The sequence below is a fragment of the Microcaecilia unicolor genome, unplaced genomic scaffold (genome assembly GCF_901765095.1).
Source record: "Microcaecilia unicolor unplaced genomic scaffold, aMicUni1.1, whole genome shotgun sequence".
Lineage (NCBI taxonomy): Eukaryota > Metazoa > Chordata > Amphibia > Gymnophiona > Siphonopidae > Microcaecilia > Microcaecilia unicolor.
This window is the reverse complement of record NW_021963043.1, coordinates 244,982-268,396: the sequence shown is the minus strand read 5'-3', so window position 1 is coordinate 268,396 and position 23,415 is coordinate 244,982. Positions and strand designations below refer to the sequence as shown.

Sequence of the window (23,415 nt, the reverse complement as noted above, 5' to 3'; positions counted from 1 at the left end):
AGAAGAGGCGCTTTCTACTTTTCAGTCTGATGAAGGTGCTTTGTGACATCTGTTGAGTGACACCAGGAGTGGTAGTGAAGGAAGGGCTTATGAGGAAAGACTCAAAGATGCATAAAGAAAAATATATTTTTTTTTAAATAAGGAAAACCACTGCCAACACAACTAAATTAATGTATCATAATTTATTAACACAGAAGATATAATAGAGGGATCACATTACAGCATCTCTTGTTCAGGGATTCTGAACTATCCCATGTGCCCACCTTGTCCCCTTGAACTATGAAAACACAAAATTTCATTCAGATCCTGCTCAAAAGCTCCCCCAGGCTGCAGATGAGTGTATTGCAGCCTGCTTCTCTAGCAATGCTTCTCTCTGTCAATCAAACTATGGAGTTTCTGATTTGCTGAAGTATCTGTCCTTCACAAGAATTTTGTGGCTTTTCCGAATTGGGTTGGTGGTACTGCAGGAAGTAAGGAAACTAAGGAGTCCTTTTACAAAGAGGCGGAATGGGCTTAGCACCCCCCAGTGCACGTCATATTCGGCGCTACAAAAATATTTTTATTTTTGTAGCGCCAGTGTGTACCCGGTGGTAATCAGGCAAAATTTTGTAGCTGATAGGAGAAAAGGTGGTCACCTCAGATGACCTGTCTCAGGTAACAACTGTATCAGGAATGTTGGGAGGAGTAATCTCTAGGGGGCTTACGTCCCTACCCGTAACCTCCGCTCTCAAGACAAATCCCTCCTTTCAGTACCCTTCTCCACCACCGCCAACTCTAGGCTCCGCCCTTTCTGCCTCGCCTCACCCCATGCTTGGAATAAACTTCCTGAGCCCATACGCCAGGCCCCCCTCCCTGCCCATCTTCAAATCCTTGCTCAAAGCCCACCTCTTCAATGTCGCTTTCGGCACCTAATCACAACACCTCTACTCAGGAAATCTAGACTACCCCAACTTGACATTTCGTCCTTTAGATTGTAAGCTCTTCTGAGCAGGGAACGTCCTTAGTTATTAATTTGTACAGCGTTGCGTAACCCTAGTAGCGCTCTAGAAATGTTAAGTAGTAGTAGTAGTAGTAATGTTGGGAGGAGGGGGCTGGGGGAAGACCTGCCTCTGAAGGCAACCTTAAAAAGAGAATCATTCAGAATTTGGATGCCACCGGCATACAATGCCCAGTCCAGGCAACACTGAAAGGCACTGCTCTAGGCAGTAGACATCCGATTTCACAAGGTCTTACCCAACTGACAGCTCAGAGGTGTCACGTGACCATTCTCACAGCATCAGATGAAGAAGAGGCGTAGGGAAGTCCTGTATGAACATTTCAAGTTGTATTTTTCTTTGACATTTTTATTTAACGCATGATGAACATATTTGTCAGACAGCCAAGAAACTCTGCTGGGTACAGATTGCAGTTAAGACATGTACGATGAAGGAAGAGGGAAGAAAGGATTGTTTTCAAAGTTGATCCAGGAATCGTAAGGAAACAAAAGAGAAACTCAGGTGACCTTCAAACAACATACCCCATCCTCCGAGCAAAGTCGTGCAACCAGTTGAGTTTGTTCTAACTTTACACAAACAAAAGGAGGAAACTAACGAGATAACAAACAGGGTCAAACCAATGAGGTGAATTTCAGCCCATCAGCTGGTGTGGAAATGCCATTTCTGGTGAGGATGGTGGTGGTCACCTTAGCATGCAGGGTTGTAGGGGTAGGAGTTGACGTAAAGGGCCCACATATCAGGACTGTCTATCCTGTACTTGCATGTTTGAACGTAAGTTTTCTGTAATCCAATCCGTACTGCTAACAGCAATAAAAGTGGAATATAAATCTTGAAGTTACAGTAAAGTAGGCGATACCGCTGGAGCAATGGCCAGCTGTCAAAAATGGGGGCACAGCAGGTAGTGCAGAATTAATTAGCTAGAGATGCCCCCAAGGAGAGGTGGGGAACGTTCTATGAGGCTGCACTGCACATTACGTTAAGGTTCATGGTTCTCCAGAAATAAGGCTCATCAAGTAAATTGTAGGAAATTCCTTTTTGTTGGATTAACTTAATCAATTTGTGGTGAGCTTTCGAGAGCTGTGTTGATCAGGTCATGCTTCTGAAACGTCTTGCCATGAGACAGTACCAAAGGGTTTTTAACAAGATGCAGTTGGCAGTTGTTGATAACCATAGGAGCCAACTTTTCATAATTATTGGGGGGGGGGGGGGGGTTGCTAAGCTCGATGGAAATAACCTTTCCTTGGACACATACAAGGAATTTTCTCAATATTAGGGGTGCTCAAGCACCCACAGAGTCAGCTCCTGTACTGATAACAAGGATGTGTGTGAGTCGGTTAGGATTATTATTTAGCTCCTGAGCACCTGGAACTCTGTGGGCTGGGTCTGGATTTGTAGATGTGACCCTCCCCTCACCCCGAAAAGTGCCTCTGCTTTAGGGTGGTAGGGGGAGGATTTTCAGGGAGGTCACTAAGACCACAAAAGTTGGGATTGCCAGCTTGGTAGGCGGACTTGGGCAGGGCCAGTTCATAAAAAGAGTGGTATTGAGAAGAACGTGGTCTTTGGTTGCCCACCCCCGCTGAGATTCAAGTACAGAGGGGGAAGTCTCAAACTTAAGGGGGAGGACTTCTGTGGCATACCATGGATGAAGCCCATGCCACAGAGCAGAGGGTGCCTGCTGGGAGTTCCCGACGTGGGAACAAGAAGAAGTTCCCAATGGGGAAAAGACACCCTGGGTAGGACAAGTGTGAGCGAGGGAGCCTCACTTCTAATAGGACATTCATTTGGTGTTTGGAGGAATCCCTGTGTGGGGGGACAGAAGTATAAGAGGAAACTGTGTTGGAGAAGATTAATGACTGTTTGCATTTCTTTTGGCGATTTGGAGATTATATCTGAAGCGGATCTGGAATTATTATATGCCCTGACTGTGTTGTGTTTTTGATGTGTTTTCTGAGTTGTTGTTAAAGTAAATCCGGTTGAAATTTAATCCCGACGACTGCTGGTTACTTTTTGAATGAGAATGGACTTAAGAGAACCCAGTGAAAGATTACTCTTCAGCCTACCCCCCGCCTGCGCCCAGCTCATTTGAGATACAAATCTGTTTTATGAGCCCTGGTCCTGGGTACCTGTTCCAGGGAGCTTAGCCAGCGGCCCAGAAGGAGGGGCAAGCCAGGGTTACAATAGGATATGCAGAAACTGCAAGTCCTAGTAAAAACAAAGATGCAGGGCCCCTCGTGCAATAGGGGTAAACCACTTGGGAGTCAGTTGTGAATTTGTTCCTCATCTCTCCTTCCTCTGTTTACAGATCCTTAGCTGAGATAGGAGTCAGCATCTCCATAGGGACTGACTGTAAGTACCTTCGCTGCCTTGCCTGGTATTCTTTGGGAGCAGAAGGACGTCTAGAGGTTTTACTCTTGAAGAGATACAAGTTTACCATATCTGAGGCTCACAAACCTATGGCTTTCTTAATCTATGTGAGAATGTAGAAATAATGGGGAAAGGGCCGGGGGACTGCTTTATATTAAGTACCCGCTTCACCTGTCTACCTCCTGTGTTTGACGAAACAAAGAAGTTCGGTAAACTCAAGGAGAATATCAAGAAGCCTTTAATGTAAACTTAAAGACTTCTTGACGTCCTCCTATTTGACTGACTATACATTTGTCCTTTAGATTGTAAGCTCCTTTGAGCAGGGACCGTCCCTCTATGTTAAATTGTACAGCGCTGCGTAACCCTAGTAGCGCTTTAGAAATGTCAAGTAGTAGTAGTAGTAGTCCTCCTTGAGTTTACCTCACTTGTTTGTCGCTCTCGTTTACGTGAGGTTTTTCCTCCTCCTTTTCTTGTTACCTCCTACGTTCAGCAAGATTGATTCTCCAGACAGGTTTACCAAAAAAAGAAACACACCTCATATTAGCCTTATTCTTTGAGATTAATTAGTGTTTTCTTCTTGAAAACCTGCACAATGTGTGTCTATAGGGAGTTTGTGGTTCTTAGACCCTCCCCCATTGGGAGATGTCATGAGAGCCACCAATCAGTTCACTCAAAGGCCACTACTTCCTGTTCTCTCCTCTGTCCTGGGAAGGTGCTCGAGGTCTAAGGTAGGAGACCCCATGCTTTCACAATTAGAGAGTTTTGTGGGAGTCCTCACTTAGAATGTGCACAAATTTGGAAACTCACTGGAGAAGTAGCTTCATGCCTGATCAGGGGATTTCGGGGGAGTTATTGGGTGGATTTTCCCTGCAAGGAACACATCTTCTGAGCTGCAGCATGTTTCGATTTCACAGGAGAGCCCCACTTTGTTTGTCAAGAGGTGTGCATGTTCTCTATATCTGGCATGCCCTGAGGATTAAACCTGCGGTGAGAGGAAAAGGGTCTTATTTCTCATGGAGTGTCTCCTAAGAGAGTAGTAAAGGCAGAAACCCCAAGGCAGGGGGGGGGAGGGGTAGTACAGTGACTGCTGGATTGAACTAACATTGCCTTCCTTCCTCCCTCCCTCCCCCTTCATTTTGCCACCTCAAGCAGGAAACATAGGGTAGGGCAGGGCCGCTGAGAGGGGGGGGCGGGGGGTGGGAATTCATTGGGCCCTGGCCTCCAAGAGGGGCCCGGCGCAGGGCTCTCTTTTTCTCCTGCTCCTGATGGGACCTGGGTGATCACGTCCCAACAGGAGCAGGAGAGAGAAAACTCCAGCACTGGGCCCCCCCCCCCCCTTGGAGGCTGGGGAGGACCCGGAGGAGCAGACACTGCAGGTCTTCCTCCAGGCGCTGCTCTTCACTCTGCCCGTTGCTTGCTAAGCGGCTACTTTTCCTCTCAGGCACGCATGCTCGGTTTTGAAACCAAGATGTCCTGAGAGAAAAAGGCAGGGGCAGGCAATCGGCAGAGTGAAGAGCAGCGCTGGAGGAAGACCCTCTTCTGCTGGTGGGGCCTCGGGATCCCCGACAGCCAAGGCATTTCAACTGCAGTTGCGGCGGCGATTCGGGGGGGGGGGGGCAGCAGCAGCGACGATCGTGGTGGTGGGGTGGCAGCGGACGATGATTGTGAGGGGGTGGCAGCGACGACAATCGTGGGGGGGGGGGGGGGGGGTGGCGGTCCTGCCCAGGTCCCGGAGGCGGTAGCTCTGTCCCGGGCCCAGTTCAGTCTCTCGGCGGCCCTGGGGTAGGGTTAGGGGATGGGATTTGATACAACACCTTTCTGTGGTTACAATCAAAGCAGTTTACATATTATATACAAGTACTTATTTTGTACCTGTGGCAATGGAGGGTTAAGTGACTTGCCCAGAGTCACAAGGAACTGCAGAGGGAATTACATAGTAACATAGTAGATGACAGCAGAAAAAGACCTGCACGGTCCATCCAGTCTGCCCAACAAGACAACTCATGTGTGCTACTTTTGTGTATACCCTACTTTGATTTGTACCTGTGCTCTTCAGGGCACAGACCGTATAAGTCTGCCCAGCGCTATCCCTGCCTCCCAACCTCCAGTCCCGCCTACCACTACCGGCTCTGCTATCCAATCTCGGTTAAGCTTCTGGGGATCCCTTCCTTCTGAACAAGATTCCTTTATGTTTATCCCACGCATGTTTGAATTCCGTTACCGTTTTCCTCTCCACCACCTCCCGCGGGAGGGCATTCCAAGCATCCACCACTCTCTCCGTGAAGAAATACTTCCTGACATTTTTCTTGAGTCTGCCCCCCTTCAATCTCATTTCATGTCCTCTCGTTCTACCGCCTTCTCCTGGTTCTCAGGCCACTGCACTAACCATTAAGCTACTCCTCAGTATAAAGTATGTTCTCATGGCATGTGTATTTCTGCAGGGGGGTGGGGGGTTGTTAGGTTAGGAGCATTGCACACTGCTTAGTCAACTGTCTCCAGAAACATGAACCCAATCAGGAACTATGGCTGGGCCGGCATGGGGGGAGGATGCAAGTGCAAGCAAGGCAACCCCTCTAGACCCCCATGGCTATAGAGGACGGTGCCTGCCAATAGGCTTTGGTGCCCCTTCTCAAATCCTTCCTTGGACCCTGGCATCTCTAGCATAACACTGTACTGCATGTGTCACCCCTTTAGTGGCGTTGACAGGCAAGTGCTTCTGGTCTCACACTCAAATGGGACCCTTTCTTCTGCTTCAGATGAAAAAAATGAAACTGGAACACTATGGTCCCCACATAGTAAATGACGGCAGATGAAGCCCTGTACAGTCCATCCAATCTGCCCAACAAGATAAACCCATTTTAGATGGTATGGGATATTTTATACCCAAGTTTGATTTGTCCCTGTCTTTCTCAGGGCACAGACCGTAGAAGTCTGCCCAGCACTTTCTTGTACTAAAGGTCCTGAAGCTAACATCGAAGCCCCTTAAAATTTACACTCAAGCCCATCCCTATCTATTCAGTCACGATCAGGGCGTAGACCGTAGAAGTCTGCCGAGCACTCTTCTTGTACTAAAAGTTCTGAAGATTCTGGAATCCTAAAGAGTTACAAGATTCCCATGGTCCATCCAATCTGCCCAACAAGATAAACTCATTTACATGGTATGTGATACTTTATATGTATACCTGCGTTTCATTTGTCCGTGCCTCTCTCAGGGCACAGACCGTAGAAGTCTACCCAGCACTGTTCTTGTACTAAGTTCTGAAGCTAACATCGAAGCCCCTTAAAATTTACACTCCAGCCCATCCCTATCTATTCAGTCACGACCAAGGCATAGACTGTAGAAGTCTGCCCAGCTCCCGTTTTGTTTCCCAATTACCGGCGTCGCCACCCAAACTCCGCTAAGACTCCATGGAACCATTCCTTCTAAACCGGCTTCCTTTGTGTTTAACCCACGCACGTTTGCATTCCATTACCGTTTTCATCTCCACCACCTCCCGCGGGAGGGCAGATATCCACCACCCTCTCTGTGAAAAAATACTTCCTGTCATTAGTCCTGAGTCTGCCCCCCTTCAACCTCAATTCATGTCCTCTAGTTCTACCGCCTTCCCGTCTCCGAAAAAGGTTCATTTGCGGATTAATACCTTTCAAATATTTGAATGTCTGTATCATGTCACCCTATATCTCAACGGCACTTACAGGCACTTCCCCCTCTACTAGAGGCCCAATACCGATCACCTGCTTTTGGACCAGAACCTCTGCAGCACCTGTTCTGTGGTTAGAAACTGGCCCTTGGGGAATTGGAACATAAAATGATTTGAGCAGGGGCACCAGGAGTCACATCCCAGGACCTCCCTGACAAACAAGATTTGGCTGGGTGAAATGACTCTTTTTATCATTCAAATAATGTTATGTTTCTCTTTTATGTTAATAGGAAACAGATTCCTAACTTCGCCCATTCAGAGGTTTATCCAACAAGGATAAACTATGATCAATAAAGGTGCCAGATCGCCACAACATCACCGACATCTTTCAGAAAGTTACGACGACAAACGGGACCGAAGGCTAGTGACCCACGAGATCCTGAGAAGCCGTGTCAACGTTACCTCGTGTCGCCATGTGGGCAAATCTGTGAACAAAGACCACACGAGCCAAGCCGGGAGCCCCCGCCAAAGGAATTTTTCAAGAGAAGAAATCTAAGTACAGATGATGAAGGAAGGAAAATCAGATTTCTCGGCAGGACCCTGAATCCCCCCAGCCATGAAGACATTCTCAGAGACACGGCAGAACGGAGATTTCATGGACCTACAGTAGTTAAAAAGGTAACAAACCATACCGTGGATTCTGCTTAACTTGTCCATTTAGTTCTAATGACAACTCTTTCCAAAACTATTGCGATCTCTGTGATAAGACACAAATCATCCTTTTTTTTTTCCTGTAGGTAAACTGAGCACTTTTCTAATACAAAATTTTTTTTCCCACAAAATAAAAATTAACAAATGAAAAAGAAAAATTGACGATGGTATATATAAACCAGAGTAGTAGGTATATAAGAATAAAGACTCATAGATATCTTGAATTTGTGTTGAATTAGTAAGAGATATATTTATATTTTGTGTATTCCCTATTTCTCTATATATATTGGGGTTAACTTTTCAGGCCTTTTTTTCCCCCTTCTCATTATTCTCAGCTATCCTGGGATTCCAGCAAGCCCCTCTTCTGTTACCCACACGCCTTGCGTACACTGAATAATATTTCCCGGAGTTTTAACGTTCATTCCTCTGGTACATCAAACATGGAGCTCGTCGCCAAAGGAGGTCTGAAAAGAGACAGAGGTAAGGTCTGTTCTCAGGGCTTCATGTTCCACTGCAAAACATCTTGAATGTCTTAAGATGTCGGCAAAGGCCTCTCTGGTACTATGTAAGCCACATTGAGCCTACAAATAGGTGGGAAAATGTGGGATACAAATGTAACAAACAAACAAGTAAGACTGGAGAACCATGGAGCAGGCCTTGGGACTACGAGCTGGGCAACTGAGATCTCAGTAAAAAAAAAAAAAAAAATTCAGATAACCTGAGGTTGGAGCTAATAAGTTCCCCTGAACTGTTTAATAAAGTTTATAGATTCTGACTTTGTTTTTTTTTAAGATCCTGCCCATCTCAAGCATCTGTTGCTTGACTAAAAATCAGTGGCGTAGCCAAGGGTGGGCCCAGGCCCACCCACTTTAGGTTCAGGCCCACCAAGTAGCAGCACACCTATAATGTGGCTGGCAGGGACCCCAAGCCCCACCAGCCCAAAACTCCCAACAACTGTTTGCTGCCGGTGAAAATCTGCTATTTAAAAGGTATACGGGGGAGAGGGGATGTTTGAAAGACTATATGGCATGCAGGCGAGAGAGGGAGAAACCAAATCACTTGTAGGACAAGGCGGAGTTCTGCCTACCTACCTTGGGTCCAGGCCCACCCAAACTTGGGTGTCTGGCTACGCCCCTGCTAAAAATAAATAAGTAATGATGTTAAGTATTAGTTTTTCTGTGAGGGAATTAGTTCAAATAGGGTCTAAGGGAAATGCCAGGTAATATTGTGGAATAATATTGATTGCTTAGTAGTTTTATTTTTTATTTTTACAAGATCTCTTAGGGGTCCTTTTAATAAGATGTGGTAAAAGGGGGCCTGCGCTAACTCAGCCCGTTTTTTTTGATGCACGCTGAAGACCCCCTTTTACCACAGCGGGTAAAAGGCTGTCCATTTTGGGGAAAATAAAATGGCTGTGCGGTAAGTGAACCGCTTACCGCACGGCCGCTTCGGTGGAGAGCCTTTACCGCCATACATTGAGATGGCAGTAGGGGCTCCCACGCTAACCACTTAAATTCTGACGCTACAAAGATTTTGTAGCGCTAGAAATGGCAAGTGCTAGGGGTGGGAACTACCATCAGGCGTTTGAGGTAGCCCGGCAGTAGTTCCGGATTGGCTTCGTAAAAGGGCCCCTCTATGTCCCTGTTGATCTGGGCTTAAATTCGTTGCCAGAGAATGTGGTAAAAGGAGTTAGCTTAGCAGGGTTTAAAAAAAAAGATTTGGATAATTTCCTAAAAGAAAAGGCCATAAGCTTGGGAAAATCCACTGCTTATTTCTAGGATAAGCAGCATAAAATGTTTTACTCTTTTGGGATCTTGTGAGAGGTACTTGTGACCTGGATTGGCCACAGCTGGAAACAGGATACTGGGCTTGATGGACCTTTCGTCTGTCCCAGTATGGCAATGCTCCTGTTCTTGTTTCCTGTTTTCTGCGTTATTTGAACATGAAAATATATTAATAAGAAAAATAATGTTCAGACATGAAGCTGTGTATTGCATTGCTATTAATGGGGTTGGCGGCTTCAAGGACCGAGAAGATGATTGGGTGACTCTTTAGTATCCAAAGATAGTCATCATGGTTAGTAAAAAAAAAAAAGACTGGCATCCATAAACCAAAATAAATCCACAGAGACTAGTTCTGTCACTGTAAGTCTATTAGTGGTTCCATAAAACCAAAAAACGTGTGTGTGATAAAGGGCAACAGAACTTAGGAAATCCCATAACCACCTATTTTGACTTTATATGGGAAGAGACCCACCATTAAGTCCAAACCTCAAAGTACAAATTCAATCACTTGCCCAATTTTTATGCGCATATTACATTTTTTATAGAGCCAAAAATTGTCCAATAATAATATTTTATGGGCCAGATATTGAAAACCATTTAACCGGGCAGCAGAGGCTCCAGCAGCTAAATGACGCTGAACACCCTGGCCACTGATTAGCAACACTTAACTGAGCAGTACCATCGGATACTGATCTGTCTGCTGCAGCACTGTCTGGTTATTATCAACTACAGAAACTGAAGAGGGGGGGGGGGGGTGGAATCACACATGCAACAGCTATGATATAGAAGCAATCCACAAAAATAACTAAGAAATACGAACAAATGAAAAATTGACCGACATCTCACACTCAAAGCCATGCAAAAAATACAGCAAAGAAAATGTTCCACTCAATGTGGGAACTCAAAAGAATAAAACCTTTCTTCCCAAGGGAAATATTCCGCAGCCTGGTACAATCAATTGTGCTAAGCCACCTAGATTACTGCAATGCAATCTATGCCGGATGCAAAGAACAAATCCTTAAGAAACTCCAAACTGCCCAAAACACAGCAGCCAGACTCATATTTGGAAAAACGAAATACGAAAACGCCAAACCCCTAAGAGAAAAACTACACTGGCTCCCACTAAAACAACGAATTGGGTTCAAAGTTTGCACCCTGGTCCACAAAATCATTCACGGTGAAGCCCCGACCCACATGACAGACCTCATAGCCCTGCCAACTAGAAAGACAAAAAGATCAGCACGCACATTCTTGAATCTCCACTACCCCAGCTGTAAAGGACTTAAATATAAATCCACATATGCATCCAGTTTCTCCTACATAAGTGCGCAACTATGGAACGCACTACCAAAGGCCATAAAAACTGTGCATGACCTAACAATCTTCCGAAAACTACTGAAAACCAACTTGTTCAAGAAGGCATACCATAATGATCCATCCTAAATACTAGATACAGTGGTGGAAATAAGTATTTGATCCCTTGCTGATTTTGTAAGTTTGCCCACTGACAAAGACATGAGCAGCCCATAATTGAAGGGTAGGTTATTGGTAACAGTGAGAGATAGCACATCACAAATTAAATCCGGAAAATCACATTGTGGAAAGTATATGAATTTATTTGCATTCTGCAGAGGGAAATAAGTATTTAATCCCTCTGGCAAACAAGACCTAATACTTGGTGGCAAAACCCTTGTTGGCAAGCACAGCGGTCAGACGTCTTCTGTAGTTGATGATGAGGTTTGCACACATGTCAGGAGGAATTTTGGTCCACTCCTCTTTGCAGATCATCTCTAAATCATTAAGAGTTCTGGGCTGTCGCTTGGCAACTCGCAGCTTCAGCTCCCTCCATAAGTTTTCAATGGGATTAAGGTCTGGTGACTGGCTAGGCCACTCCATGACCCTAATGTGCTTCTTCCTGAGCCACTCCTTTGTTGCCTTGGCTGTATGTTTTGGGTCATTGTCGTGCTGGAAGACCCAGCCACGACCCATTTTTAAGGCCCTGGCGGAGGGAAGGAGGTTGTCACTCAGAATTGTACGGTACATGGCCCCATCCATTCTCCCATTGATGCGGTGAAGTAGTCCTGTGCCCTTAGCAGAGAAACACCCCCAAAACATAACATTTCCACCTCCATGCTTGACAGTGGGGACGGTGTTCTTTGGGTCATAGGCAGCATTTCTCTTCCTCCAAACACGGCGAGTTGAGTTCATGCCAAAGAGCTCAATTTTTGTCTCATCTGACCACAGCACCTTCTCCCAATCACTCTCGGCATCATCCAGGTGTTCACTGGCAAACTTCAGACGGGCCGTCACATGTGCCTTCCGGAGCAGGGGGACCTTGCGGGCACTGCAGGATTGCAATCCGTTATGTCGTAATGTGTTACCAATGGTTTTTGTGGTGACAGTGGTCCCAGCTGCCTTGAGATCATTGACAAGTTCCCCCCTTGTAGTTGTAGGCTGATTTCTAACCTTCCTCATGATCAAGGATACCCCACGAGGTGAGATTTTGCGTGGAGCCCCAGATCTTTGTCGATTGACAGTCATTTTGTACTTCTTCCATTTTCTTACTATGGCACCAACAGTTGTCTCCTTCTCGCCCAGCGTCTTACTGATGGTTTTGTAGCCCATTCCAGCCTTGTGCAGGTGTATGATCTTGTCCCTGACATCCTTAGACAGCTCCTTGCTCTTGGCCATTTTGTAGAGGTTAGAGTCTGACTGATTCACTGAGTCTGTGGACAGGTGTCTTTCATACAGGTGACCATTGCCGACAGCTGTCTGTCATGCAGGTAACGAGTTGATTTGGAGCATCTACCTGGTCTGTAGGGGCCAGATCTCTTACTGGTTGGTGGGGGATCAAATACTTATTTCCCTCTGCAGAATGCAAATAAATTCATATACTTTCCACAATGTGATTTTCCGGATTTAATTTGTGATGTGCTATCTCTCACTGTTACCAATAACCTACCCTTCAATTATGGGCTGCTCATGTCTTTGTCAGTGGGCAAACTTACAAAATCAGCAAGGGATCAAATACTTATTTCCACCACTGTAACTAGACTCTACATGAACTAGACGAAACTGAACTCTTTACACTGATAACCTTCGTTGCTACTACTTGTTGATAATTGAGGGGTCCCGAGCCCCCCAAGAAGGCTGGAGTGACCTTAAATCTGACTCCATCTCTAAATAGCACTAGTACTGGGGTAATCAGGGAGTTGTGCAGTTCTAAAAGGAATTGCCACTGAGAGAGACGTTAGATCTAAGGGACCCGCATTAGTCCGCCTCTCAGCACTGGCAAGGAATAGATACCAGCCTTATGACAAACTGGATTTAGGTTACAAGTTATACAATGCAGTGAATGATAGCCTGATATAGCAAAAGCATTTATACTTACAGCCTTTCATCATTAAGTGAAGCCCACAAATCATCATTTGGAATGAGGAGTTTATTTGCCAAGGTATAAGTCAAATCAGTGATTGGCAACAGGCATGTACAATCAATTAATTATAGGAATATGATAAGCTGCAAACAGGTGTGTTAATTATTTCCTACTCTTTTATAATTTCTTTTACCAATTAGAGGTTTTACAAGGGAAAGCAATTAGGTAATTTGTCAATTCTGCTGGACACATTGGTTTCCCTTGGAGAGAGAGTGCCAACCCTTTTCTCTCTAGCTTAAACCAGGAAAAACCCTGATTTTTATAGGTGCCCTCAGGATATGGGTAATATGACAGTAGATATAACTGATTGGATCTATGCTAATGTCATGGTTGTCACTGATTGGCTCATGCTAATGAGTAGCTTCTATCTTACTAACATGGTTTTGTCTTTAGCTCACGTGACCACAAATCTTAAGCAAGACCCTGCTCACAGGAAAGTCTCCCTCCTCTCTTGAACAGCTAGTTCCCTATTTTCTCTGCACCTGGCATGACTCACTCATTGCTCAACTTGTTTTTCTAACTTACATTAGAGAGAAAATTCCACTTTGTTACAGATACAGCTTCCATTTTGTGTTGAAATCCTCCATTTTGTTTCCATATCTATTAACTTTTCCTAATTTAGCTTATTTAGGCCTCAATCTGGGCTACAAAGTAGGCCATACTTTTCCAGTAAGCTCCCAGTTGTGTCAGCCATCAGATTTCTGACTCAGCCAAGGTCTGTAATAGCCTGAGCTCTGTGACTGGGCCCGCCACCATTCCAGTGGGGGGGTCTCTAGCTGTACCATAATTATACATTCCCCACTTGTCACCCCCTCTGGGGAAGGGTGACACACAGCTCGTCAAGCTTGTCATCATCCATTCCAGAAGGTGGCAAGCTATCAAACGAGGGGGCGAGTTTTGGTCTTACAAATTGCTAGAAGGTATGGTGCGAGATAGGAAACTTCATTCTCAGGTGATATATTATTTGGGCATATGGAATTCCCTTTATATTACCCAATCCCTTGGGCCTTAATCCTGATGTCATCTCTCTTGAGACTTACTCAAACCTGTAGTGAGAAAGGTTTTATGAATGGGACAAGGAGGACAAAGCCGTAGCGGAGAAATTAAACGAATTCTTTGCTTCGGTCTTCACCGAGGAGGATTTGGGGGGGACACCGGTGCCGGAAAGAATATTTGAAGCGGGGGAATCGGAGAAACTAAACAAATTCTCTGTAACCTTGGAGGATGTAATGGGTCAGTTCAGCAAGCTGAAGAGTAGTAAATCACCGGGACCTGATGGTATTCATCCCAGAGTATTAATAGAACTAAAAAATGAACTTGCGGAGCTACTGTTAGAAATATGCAATCTGTCCCTAAAATCGAGTGTAATACCGGAAGACTGGAGGGTAGCCAATGTTACTCCGATTTTTAAGAAGGGTTCCAGAGGAGATCCGGGAAATTATAGACCGGTGAGTCTGACGTCGGTGCCGGGCAAGATGGTGGAGGCTATTATTAAGAATAAAATTGCAGAGCATATACAAAAACATGGACTGATGAGACAAAGTCAGCACGGATTTAGTGAAGGGAAGTCTTGCCTCACCAATCTAATGCATTTTTTTGAGGGGGTAAGCAAACATGTGGACAATGGGGAGCCGGTTGATATTGTATATCTGGATTTTCAGAAGGCGTTTGACAAAGTGCCGCACGAAAGACTCCTGAAGAAATTGCAGAGTCATGGAATCGGAGGTAGGGTATTATTATGGATTAAGAACTGGTTGAAAGATAGGAAGCAGAGAGTAGGATTGCGTGGCCAGTATTCTCAGTGGAGGAGGGTAGTTAGTGGGGTCCCGCAGGGGTCTGTGCTGGGTCCGTTGCTTTTTAATGTATTTATAAATGACCTAGAGATGGGAATAACTAGTGAGGTAATTAAATTCGCCGATGACACAAAATTATTCAGGGTCGTCAAGTCGCAGGAGGAATGTGAACGATTACAGGAGGACCTTGCGAGACTGGGAGAATGGGCGTGCAAGTGGCAGATGAAGTTCAATGTTGACAAGTGCAAAGTGATGCATGTGGGTAAGAGGAACCCGAATTATAGCTACGTCTTGCAAGGTTCCGCGTTAGGAGTTACGGATCAAGAAAGGGATCTGGGTGTCGTCGTCGATGATACGCTGAAACCTTCTGCTCAGTGTGCTGCTGCGGCTAGGAAAGCGAATAGAATGTTGGGTGTTATTAAGAAGGGTATGGAGTCCAGGTGTGCGGATGTTATAATGCCGTTGTATCGCTCCATGGTGCGACCGCACCTGGAGTATTGTGTTCAGTACTGGTCTCCGTATCTCAAAAAAGATATAGTAGAATTGGAAAAGGTACAGCGAAGGGCGACGAAAATGATAGTGGGGATGGGACGACTTTCCTATGAAGAGAGGCTGAGAAGGCTAGGGCTTTTCAGCTTGGAGAAGAGACGGCTGAGGGGAGATATGATAGAAGTGTATAAAATAATGAGTGGAATGGATCGGGTGGATGTGAAGCGACTGTTCACGCTATCCAAAAATACTAGGACTAGAGGGCATGAGTTGAAGCTACAGTGTGGTAAATTTAAAACGAATCGGAGAAAATTTTTCTTCACCCAACGTGTAATTAGACTCTGGAATTCATTGCCGGAGAACGTGGTACGGGCGGTTAGCTTGACGGAGTTTAAAAAGGGGTTAGATAGATTCCTAAAGGACAAGTCCATAGACCGCTATTAAATGGACTGGAAAAATTCCTCATTTTTAGGTACAACTTGTCTGGAATGTTTTTACGTTTGGGGAGCGTGCCAGGTGCCCTTGACCTGGATTGGCCACTGTCGGTGACAGGATGCTGGGCTAGATGGACCTTTGGTCTTTCCCAGTATGGCACTACTTATGTACTTATGTACTTATGAGTTCATCTACAAAATCTCATGAAGTATCGGTATGTGGGTAATAGCAATTTCAGGTGGATCGTACTAATAAACACTTTCAGGTCTTTCTATGGCTTCTATTGTATCTGTAGCATAGTGCATGGGGAGATAATCTAATGTATCTGTCTCAGTGGTCTTGGGAAGGAACAGTGGTTTTGATTAAGCATTGTTATGGGCTCAACAAATATATGGTTAGTACTCTGATTGCAGGTTGTAGGTATTTAAATTACATAAACAGAAATAACGGGGAAACTCTTAGAAAAACAATTAGAACAATAAAGGAAATAATAGGAAAATAAAAATAAAACCTTTTCAATATATAGACAGGATTACTGCTAAACTGAAAATAAAACAAAATATGAGTCTATAATGTCCATAAACAGCAACTGTAAATCTCAAATGAAGTATCAGTTCTGAATTCTCTTTCATCGATCATGGTTGAGGCGGTGGAAGCGCTGAAGAATCTGGACGGAGATCTGGAAGATCTAACAGGGCTGGATTTTCACAGCAACTTGGGCAAGGAATCAGTAGAAGTGACAGTCTTAATACTAGGAATTGGGATTTGCAGAATGTATCCCCACTTCTGGCTTGCATAGTGTGCAAGACAGATTGGTAATTACTACGAAGAGATGATCAAATAACAATAGTTAAGTATATGGAACAAAAGAAAAGAGTACAAAAAAAACCAACAATAAAAATTAATTGTTCGAGTTATTGATGTATGGAGGGTCAGGAATATGGTGAACAAAAATAGTCAAAAGGCACGGGCAATGCGTTGCAATCTATCGCCAGTAGGTATGAAATCTTCACCTGTGATGACTACCATTCACCAAGGGTTGGGCCCTCAGCTGCAGGAGGCCAGCAGGACTTACGAGTTAGATTCTTCAGAAAGAAGGGTAGCTTAGGAAATAGTCATAGTCAAAGCAGAAGACTAATGTGCAGAAATTTTAAATTCATAACTAGTGCAGGTGATGGAAGTATCTTCTGGAATCACGGTCGCAGTCTGTTGTAACAGAGAGCTCATACGTAAAGTGCCATGTAGGTTCTGGAAAAGATGAGCCTGCAAAAATATTTAATACAGCAGAATATTGAAGAGCATAACCAAGAAGATCTAAATTAATGACATCATTTGGACAAAAGAAAATTCTCATTGGAGAAGTTAGCACTTCTTTTTCTTGCCAGAGGTCAGTTGTAGCAGAAGTACCAAACTGGAATAGAGGCGGTAGATCAGGAATTGGATTAGCAGTTTTCACTCAACCTACAGGACTTAATAAATAGAGATGAGATACGAGTAATGCCTAGTAGTTAAATCTTAGCACAGGATCATTAGAAAGAAAAGTCAAAGAATGCATTGTTAGTTCCTTGGGACACCAGTAGGTGGAGCATAGTCTCAAAATATAAAATCACAAGTTACAAGTAGAAAACAAAACATTTTTCTCTGTAGATTAGATGTTGCTGGCACAGAAAGTCAGCAGAGTCTGAGGAAACATTGTGGTCAGAGTCTACTCCAGGAAAATATAACCTTTAATATGATATTTAGATAACTAGACTCTACATGAACTAGACGAAACTGAACTCTTTACACTGATAACCTTCGTTGCTACTACTGAAAGTTACGCAATACGCACTATCACTTTATTTCTCATGCCGAAATGAACTTTCTATAGCTGATTATCTAACTTATTTTATAATTCATTCTATCACTCAGGAACTTCAAGGCAATACCACTTTGTATTTTACTATACCATTTATGCGCCTTAATGCAATACTATTTGAAAGGTATTAATCCGCAAATGAACCTTTTCCGGAGATGGGAAGATGGTAGAACGAGAGGACATGAAATGAGATTGAAGGGGGGCAGACTCAAGAAAAATGTCAGGAAGTATTTTTTCACGGAGAGAGTAGTGGATGCTTGGAATGCCCTCCCGCGGGAGGTGGTGGAAATGAAAACGGTAACGGAATTTAAACATGCGTGGGATAAGCATAAAGGAATCCTGTGCCGAAGGAATGGATCCTCAGGAGCTTAGTCAAGATCGGGAGGCGGAGCTGGTGGTTGGGAGGCGGGTATAGTGCTGGGCAGACTTATACGGTCTGTGCCAGAGCCGGTGGTGGGAAGCGGGGCTGGTGGTTGGGAGGCGGGGATAGTGCTGGGCAGACTTATACAGTCTGTGACAGAGCCGGTGGTGGGAGGCAGGGATAGTGCTGGGCAGACTTATACGGTCTGTGACAGAGCCGGTGGTGGGAGGCGGGGCTGGTGGTTGGGAGGCGGGGATAGTGCTGGGCAGACTTATACAGTCTGTGCCAGAGCCGGTGGTTGGGAGGCAGGGCTGGTGGTTGGGAGGCGGGGATAGTGCTGGGCAGACTTATACGGTCTGTGCCAGAGCCGGTGGTTGGGAGGCGGGGCTGGTGGTTGGGAGGCGGGGATAGTGCTGGACAGACTTGTACAGTCTGTGCCAGAGCCGGTGGTTGGGAGGCAGGGCTGGTGGTTGGGAGGTGAGGATAGTGCTGGGCAGACTTATACGGTCTGTGCCAGAGCCGGTGGTTGGGAGGCGGGGATAGTGCTGGGCAGACTTATACGGTCTGTGCCCTGAAGAGCACAGGTACAAATCAAAGTAGGGTATACACAAAAAGCAGCAAATATGAGTTATCTTGTTGGGCAGACTGGATGGACCGTGCAGGTCTTTTTCTGCCGTCATCTACTATGTTACTACTTGTAATTCTCTATCCGGAAATGGCGATCGCCATTACGGCATAATGTAAGCCACATTGAGCCTGCAAATTGGTGGGAAAATGTGGGATGCAAATGCAACAAATAAATAAAATTTATTTGTTACATTTATATCCCACATTTTCCCACTTATTTGCAGGCTCAATGTGGCTTACATAGCACCGGAGGGGCATTCTCAGACTTCGGTATGAACAAATACAAAGTGATGTTATGGTAAAAAAGGTTCATATGGAACAGATACATTAGAGAATCGTAGAGCGGAAGAGTTATGCCATTGCGTGCTTTGGTTTCGTTGTGTTGGATCGGTAGGGTAAAGTTAAAGGAAGGAAAAGCCTCAAAGACGCTCAAACCCTACTGGTTTACAAACCCTTCTGGGTTACAAAGAGCGGTCTTCATCAGGTCTTCATCATTGGCAAAAGCCTTCCAAGAGCTCGGTCTGATGCTCGGTAGTGCTCAAAACTACTCAAGATTAATTTTGAATATTTTTATAAGAATTAATAGAATTTAATAGAGCAACTTATCTTTAGAGCTCTAAAGCAACTTCAGTTGGATGTCAGAAAAATGATGACTTGCCCCCCGTGCCAACGGTAGCCAGCATTTCATAAAAACTGCGTCAGGGTCCAGCTGGCAAGTATGTTAAACAAAAGCGCATCCAACAAGTCATCTGGTGGTAATTCCGGCTTAGCATGCGGTAAGCCCGTGTTGGGTCTACCGACGCTTTGTAAAAGGGCCTCTGTGTTTGTTAAGGACCGAGGAGTCCCCTGCACATGAAAATACATTCAATGGTGAGGCGCGGACTTGAAGCAGCTGGGCGCTGTAGGAGGTTCCATGCCCCGTATCAACTTGTTTGATGCATCAGCTCCTTTGATTTCTTGCACGCGTATAAGAATGCGTACTGTTCTGTTGCAATCACCTTGTTTTTCTTCATTTGTTTATCACACAGTAGGAACCTAGGCCCAGATACACAAAACCTAACGAGCCCACAACTTGCGTTTTAAACTGGTTCCAGCCAGTTTAAAATGCAAGTAGTTCACCCTGGGCATGCACTAAGGGCATTTTCTCTGCCACGGTAGCAGGCAACGAAAACGGAATGCAAATGATTGAAAAGCTATTATAATGAGCTGCAGTACCGTTGCAGCCCATTATAATCAGATGCACTACCGTTTTTCCGATTCCCTTACCGTAAGAACCCTAACGAGATGTCTGACCTCTTGTTAGGGCTCCTGTGAGGGAATCGGAAAGAAAAAGGGCCCCCAAAAAAGGTAAAAAAGAAAAAAAAAAAAAGCAGGGAGCGCATGTGAGGAGCGTCCTTTAAGGACGTACTCTCCCTGCGCTTGTGAGAGACTTTTTTTTCGCAGTTTTTTGCTCTGCCGGCGCTCGTGTTTTTTTCCCCCCCTTCTATTGATTAGTCTTCGCCACCCCACTTACCCCTCCACAGCGAAATTTTTCTATTTTCCTGGTTGCCAGAGAATCGGGACGTCCCTTTAGATTAGGCTCCTCTTCCTGGTCTCTTCAGCCAATCAGAGCGCGTTTCGCTGACAACAGCCAGCTAAGCCCGCTTTGATTGGCTGAAGAGACCAGGAAGAGGAGCCTAATCTAAACGGACGTCCCGATTCTCTGACTCAGGTACCGAAGGACTAGAGAATGCAAGTGAGCTACAACGAGTAGCTCATTTGCATTCCCTATCGTTGATGCATTCCCGTTCCCTACCGATTCGCTATGGAATCGGTAGGGAACGGGAATTACCAATGTCTTTAATGCATCTGGGCCCTAGTTTCTTCTGTGTTTGTGCGACTCGGACACCTTCTGGCTTTTTCCGAGTCTATTAGACTAAGAGTGGGAACAGGATCAGCTCTTCAAAACAGGCCAAGGACACTCCATGTGTTGTTGAAAAATTTTATTTGGTGATGACTTGACACCGTACCGTGAATCAGCACCTACATGCCTGCCTCAGGAGTCTTAATGAAAATTCTCAACAATTTGCATAGATTTCCATAGACGCATCTTTGAAAATGAGCAGGAACTGGTCCTTATAAAGACCGTTGGTAAACAGAGTCATGGAATCGGAGGTAGGGTATTATTATGGATTAAGAACTGGTTGAAAGATAGGAAGCAGAGAGTAGGATTGCGTGGCCAGTATTCTCAGTGGAGGAGGGTAGTTAGTGGGGTCCCGCAGGGGTCTGTGCTGGGTCCGTTGCTTTTTAATGTATTTATAAATGACCTAGAGATGGGAATAACTAGTGAGGTAATTAAATTCGCCGATGACACAAAATTATTCAGGGTCGTCAAGTCGCAGGAGGAATGTGAACGATTACAGGAGGACCTTGCGAGACTGGGAGAATGGGCGTGCAAGTGGCAGATGAAGTTCAATGTTGACAAGTGCAAAGTGATGCATGTGGGTAAGAGGAACCCGAATTATAGCTACGTCTTGCAAGGTTCCGCGTTAGGAGTTACGGATCAAGAAAGGGATCTGGGTGTCGTCGTCGATGATACGCTGAAACCTTCTGCTCAGTGTGCTGCTGCGGCTAGGAAAGCGAATAGAATGTTGGGTGTTATTAGGAAGGGTATGGAGTCCAGGTGTGCGGATGTTATAATGCCGTTGTATCGCTCCATGGTGCGACCGCACCTGGAGTATTGTGTTCAGTACTGGTCTCCGTATCTCAAAAAAGATATAGTAGAATTGGAAAAGGTACAGCGAAGGGCGACGAAAATGATAGTGGGGATGGGACGACTTTCCTATGAAGAGAGGCTGAGAAGGCTAGGGCTTTTCAGCTTGGAGAAGAGACGGCTGAGGGGAGATATGATAGAAGTGTATAAAATAATGAGTGGAATGGATCGGGTGGATGTGAAGCGACTGTTCACGCTATCCAAAATACTAGGACTAGAGGGCATGAGTTGAAGCTACAGTGTGGTAAATTTAAAACGAATCGGAGAAAATTTTTCTTCACCCAACGTGTAATTAGACTCTGGAATTCATTGCCGGAGAACGTGGTACGGGCGGTTAGCTTGACGGAGTTTAAAAAGGGGTTAGATAGATTCCTAAAGGACAAGTCCATAGACCGCTATTAAATGGACTGGAAAAATTCCTCATTTTTAGGTATAACTTGTCTGGAATGTTTTTACGTTTGGGGAGCGTGCCAGGTGCCCTTGACCTGGATTGGCCACTGTCGGTGACAGGATGCTGGGCTAGATGGACCTTTGGTCTTTCCCAGTATGGCACTACTTATGTACTTATGTACTTATGTAGATGAAACGTGTCACTCGTGGATGCCACTAGAGTCTATAACGGCTGGTTTTATGGTTACTAAATGCCATTCGCTGAGAACTAACGCTAAATTACTAAGATTTGGGATTCTAGCTGGCTTTGATGTTCTCCTGTGGTTCAGCATAAGAATTATCCAGACATGATGATGTCGAATGGATTTCCAAGACCACACAAGTGCCTTCTGCAGATAGGCACAGATCGGGGCATTTATTTTGAGGGGGAAGAGGGGACATCAATCCTTGTAAATTTGGTGATGAAATTTTCCATTTCTTGGGGTGCCGACTGGCTGTTTTTTGGCTGCAAGGACTGGTGCTCAGGTTTCAGCAAACGGGTCTCATTTTCTGGACTGCTATCATGAATATTCCTGAAGAGATTTGCACACGTGAATTCTAGTTTGTGGTGAATTTATGAATCCTAGGTATGCAAAATAAATAGCATATCAGTGACTCGGGAGGCCCGTCCCCGTGCAGCTCCCCTAGCTGAAGTGGGACATCCTTGTCTTATAAGCTGGGTTCCTCAGATTTCTCCCATATGTTACGTTTCCTGCCCTCTCTCAACATTTAAGTAATATGTTAAAGACTTTAGAAATATAGTTGTGGATAATTCTGCATGGCGTGAACGCCTTTTATTTCTCTAGGAAGGTAATACATGAACCGTAAAATATTGCTTGATATTGACTGGTTTTCAACTTGCATTCTACAGGTACTCAGACATTAAATGAGTCCAGTCTGAGTGGGATTCGTGTCATGAGAAACTCAAGTCAGCAAACGGAGTACGTATCTAGTTTTAAATCTTTTTTAAAATTTTGTATTATTGTCTCTTGGCTACGAATAGGTTCTGTATTCTTCCCTTTAAGTGCATATATGCACACACAAACACACTTCCTACTCCTTCACCTCCCCCTGGCTCACCCCCTTCCACCCCAGAATGGTTCTGCTAGCCAGCTGGGCCCCAGGAAGCCTTCAGTTTTCACAGGCCTAACTCAAACGTTAGCTGTCCTGGGTCACTGCAGAATTCAACCTTAGAACATAAGAGTAGCCATACTGGGTCAGACCAATGGTCCATCTAGCCCAGTATCCTGTTTCCCAAACAGTGGCCAAGCCAGGTCACAAGTACCTGGCAAAATCCCAAATCGTGGCAAGATTCCATGTAGAATCTCAAATAGCAGCAACATTCCATGTAGAATCCCAAAGAGTAGCAAGATTCCGTGCTACCAATTCTCAGGGCAAGCGGTTGCTTCCCATGTCTGTCTTAATAGCAGACTCTGGACTTTTCCTCCAGGAATTTGTCCAAACCTTTTTTAAACCCAGATACAGTAACCGCTGTTACCACATCTTCCGGCAAAAGCTATCAATAGAAGAAAACATAATAGCCCAAGCCCACATCTAGGAGAAATCCACCAGAATATTTAAGGCAACGTAAGGAAGAATATTGGATATTAAATCCATGCATATACTACCTAAATAATTACACAGGACTTATCCACCCACCCTGCTTCCTATTGACTGTGTTAGCCATCCTAGCGTGCTCAGAAACAAACTTTTCCAAACATAATGAATCATAATTCAAGA

At 44.9% G+C, this 23,415-nt stretch overlaps 1 protein-coding gene across 1 annotated transcript in view; it reads left to right on the top strand.

Annotated features, from left to right (window-relative positions):
- The window catches only part of LOC115458826 (TRAF3-interacting JNK-activating modulator-like), a 56,700-nt gene that overhangs the window by 2,484 nt on the left and 30,801 nt on the right, over positions 1 to 23,415 (top strand). Inside the window, 4 exon segments of the mRNA XM_030188645.1 lie at positions 7,291 to 7,527; positions 7,530 to 7,678; positions 8,047 to 8,191; positions 22,547 to 22,616. Of these exon segments, the coding sequence (XP_030044505.1) occupies positions 7,344 to 7,527; positions 7,530 to 7,678; positions 8,047 to 8,191; positions 22,547 to 22,616 (548 nt within the window). The 5' untranslated portion in view covers positions 7,291 to 7,343.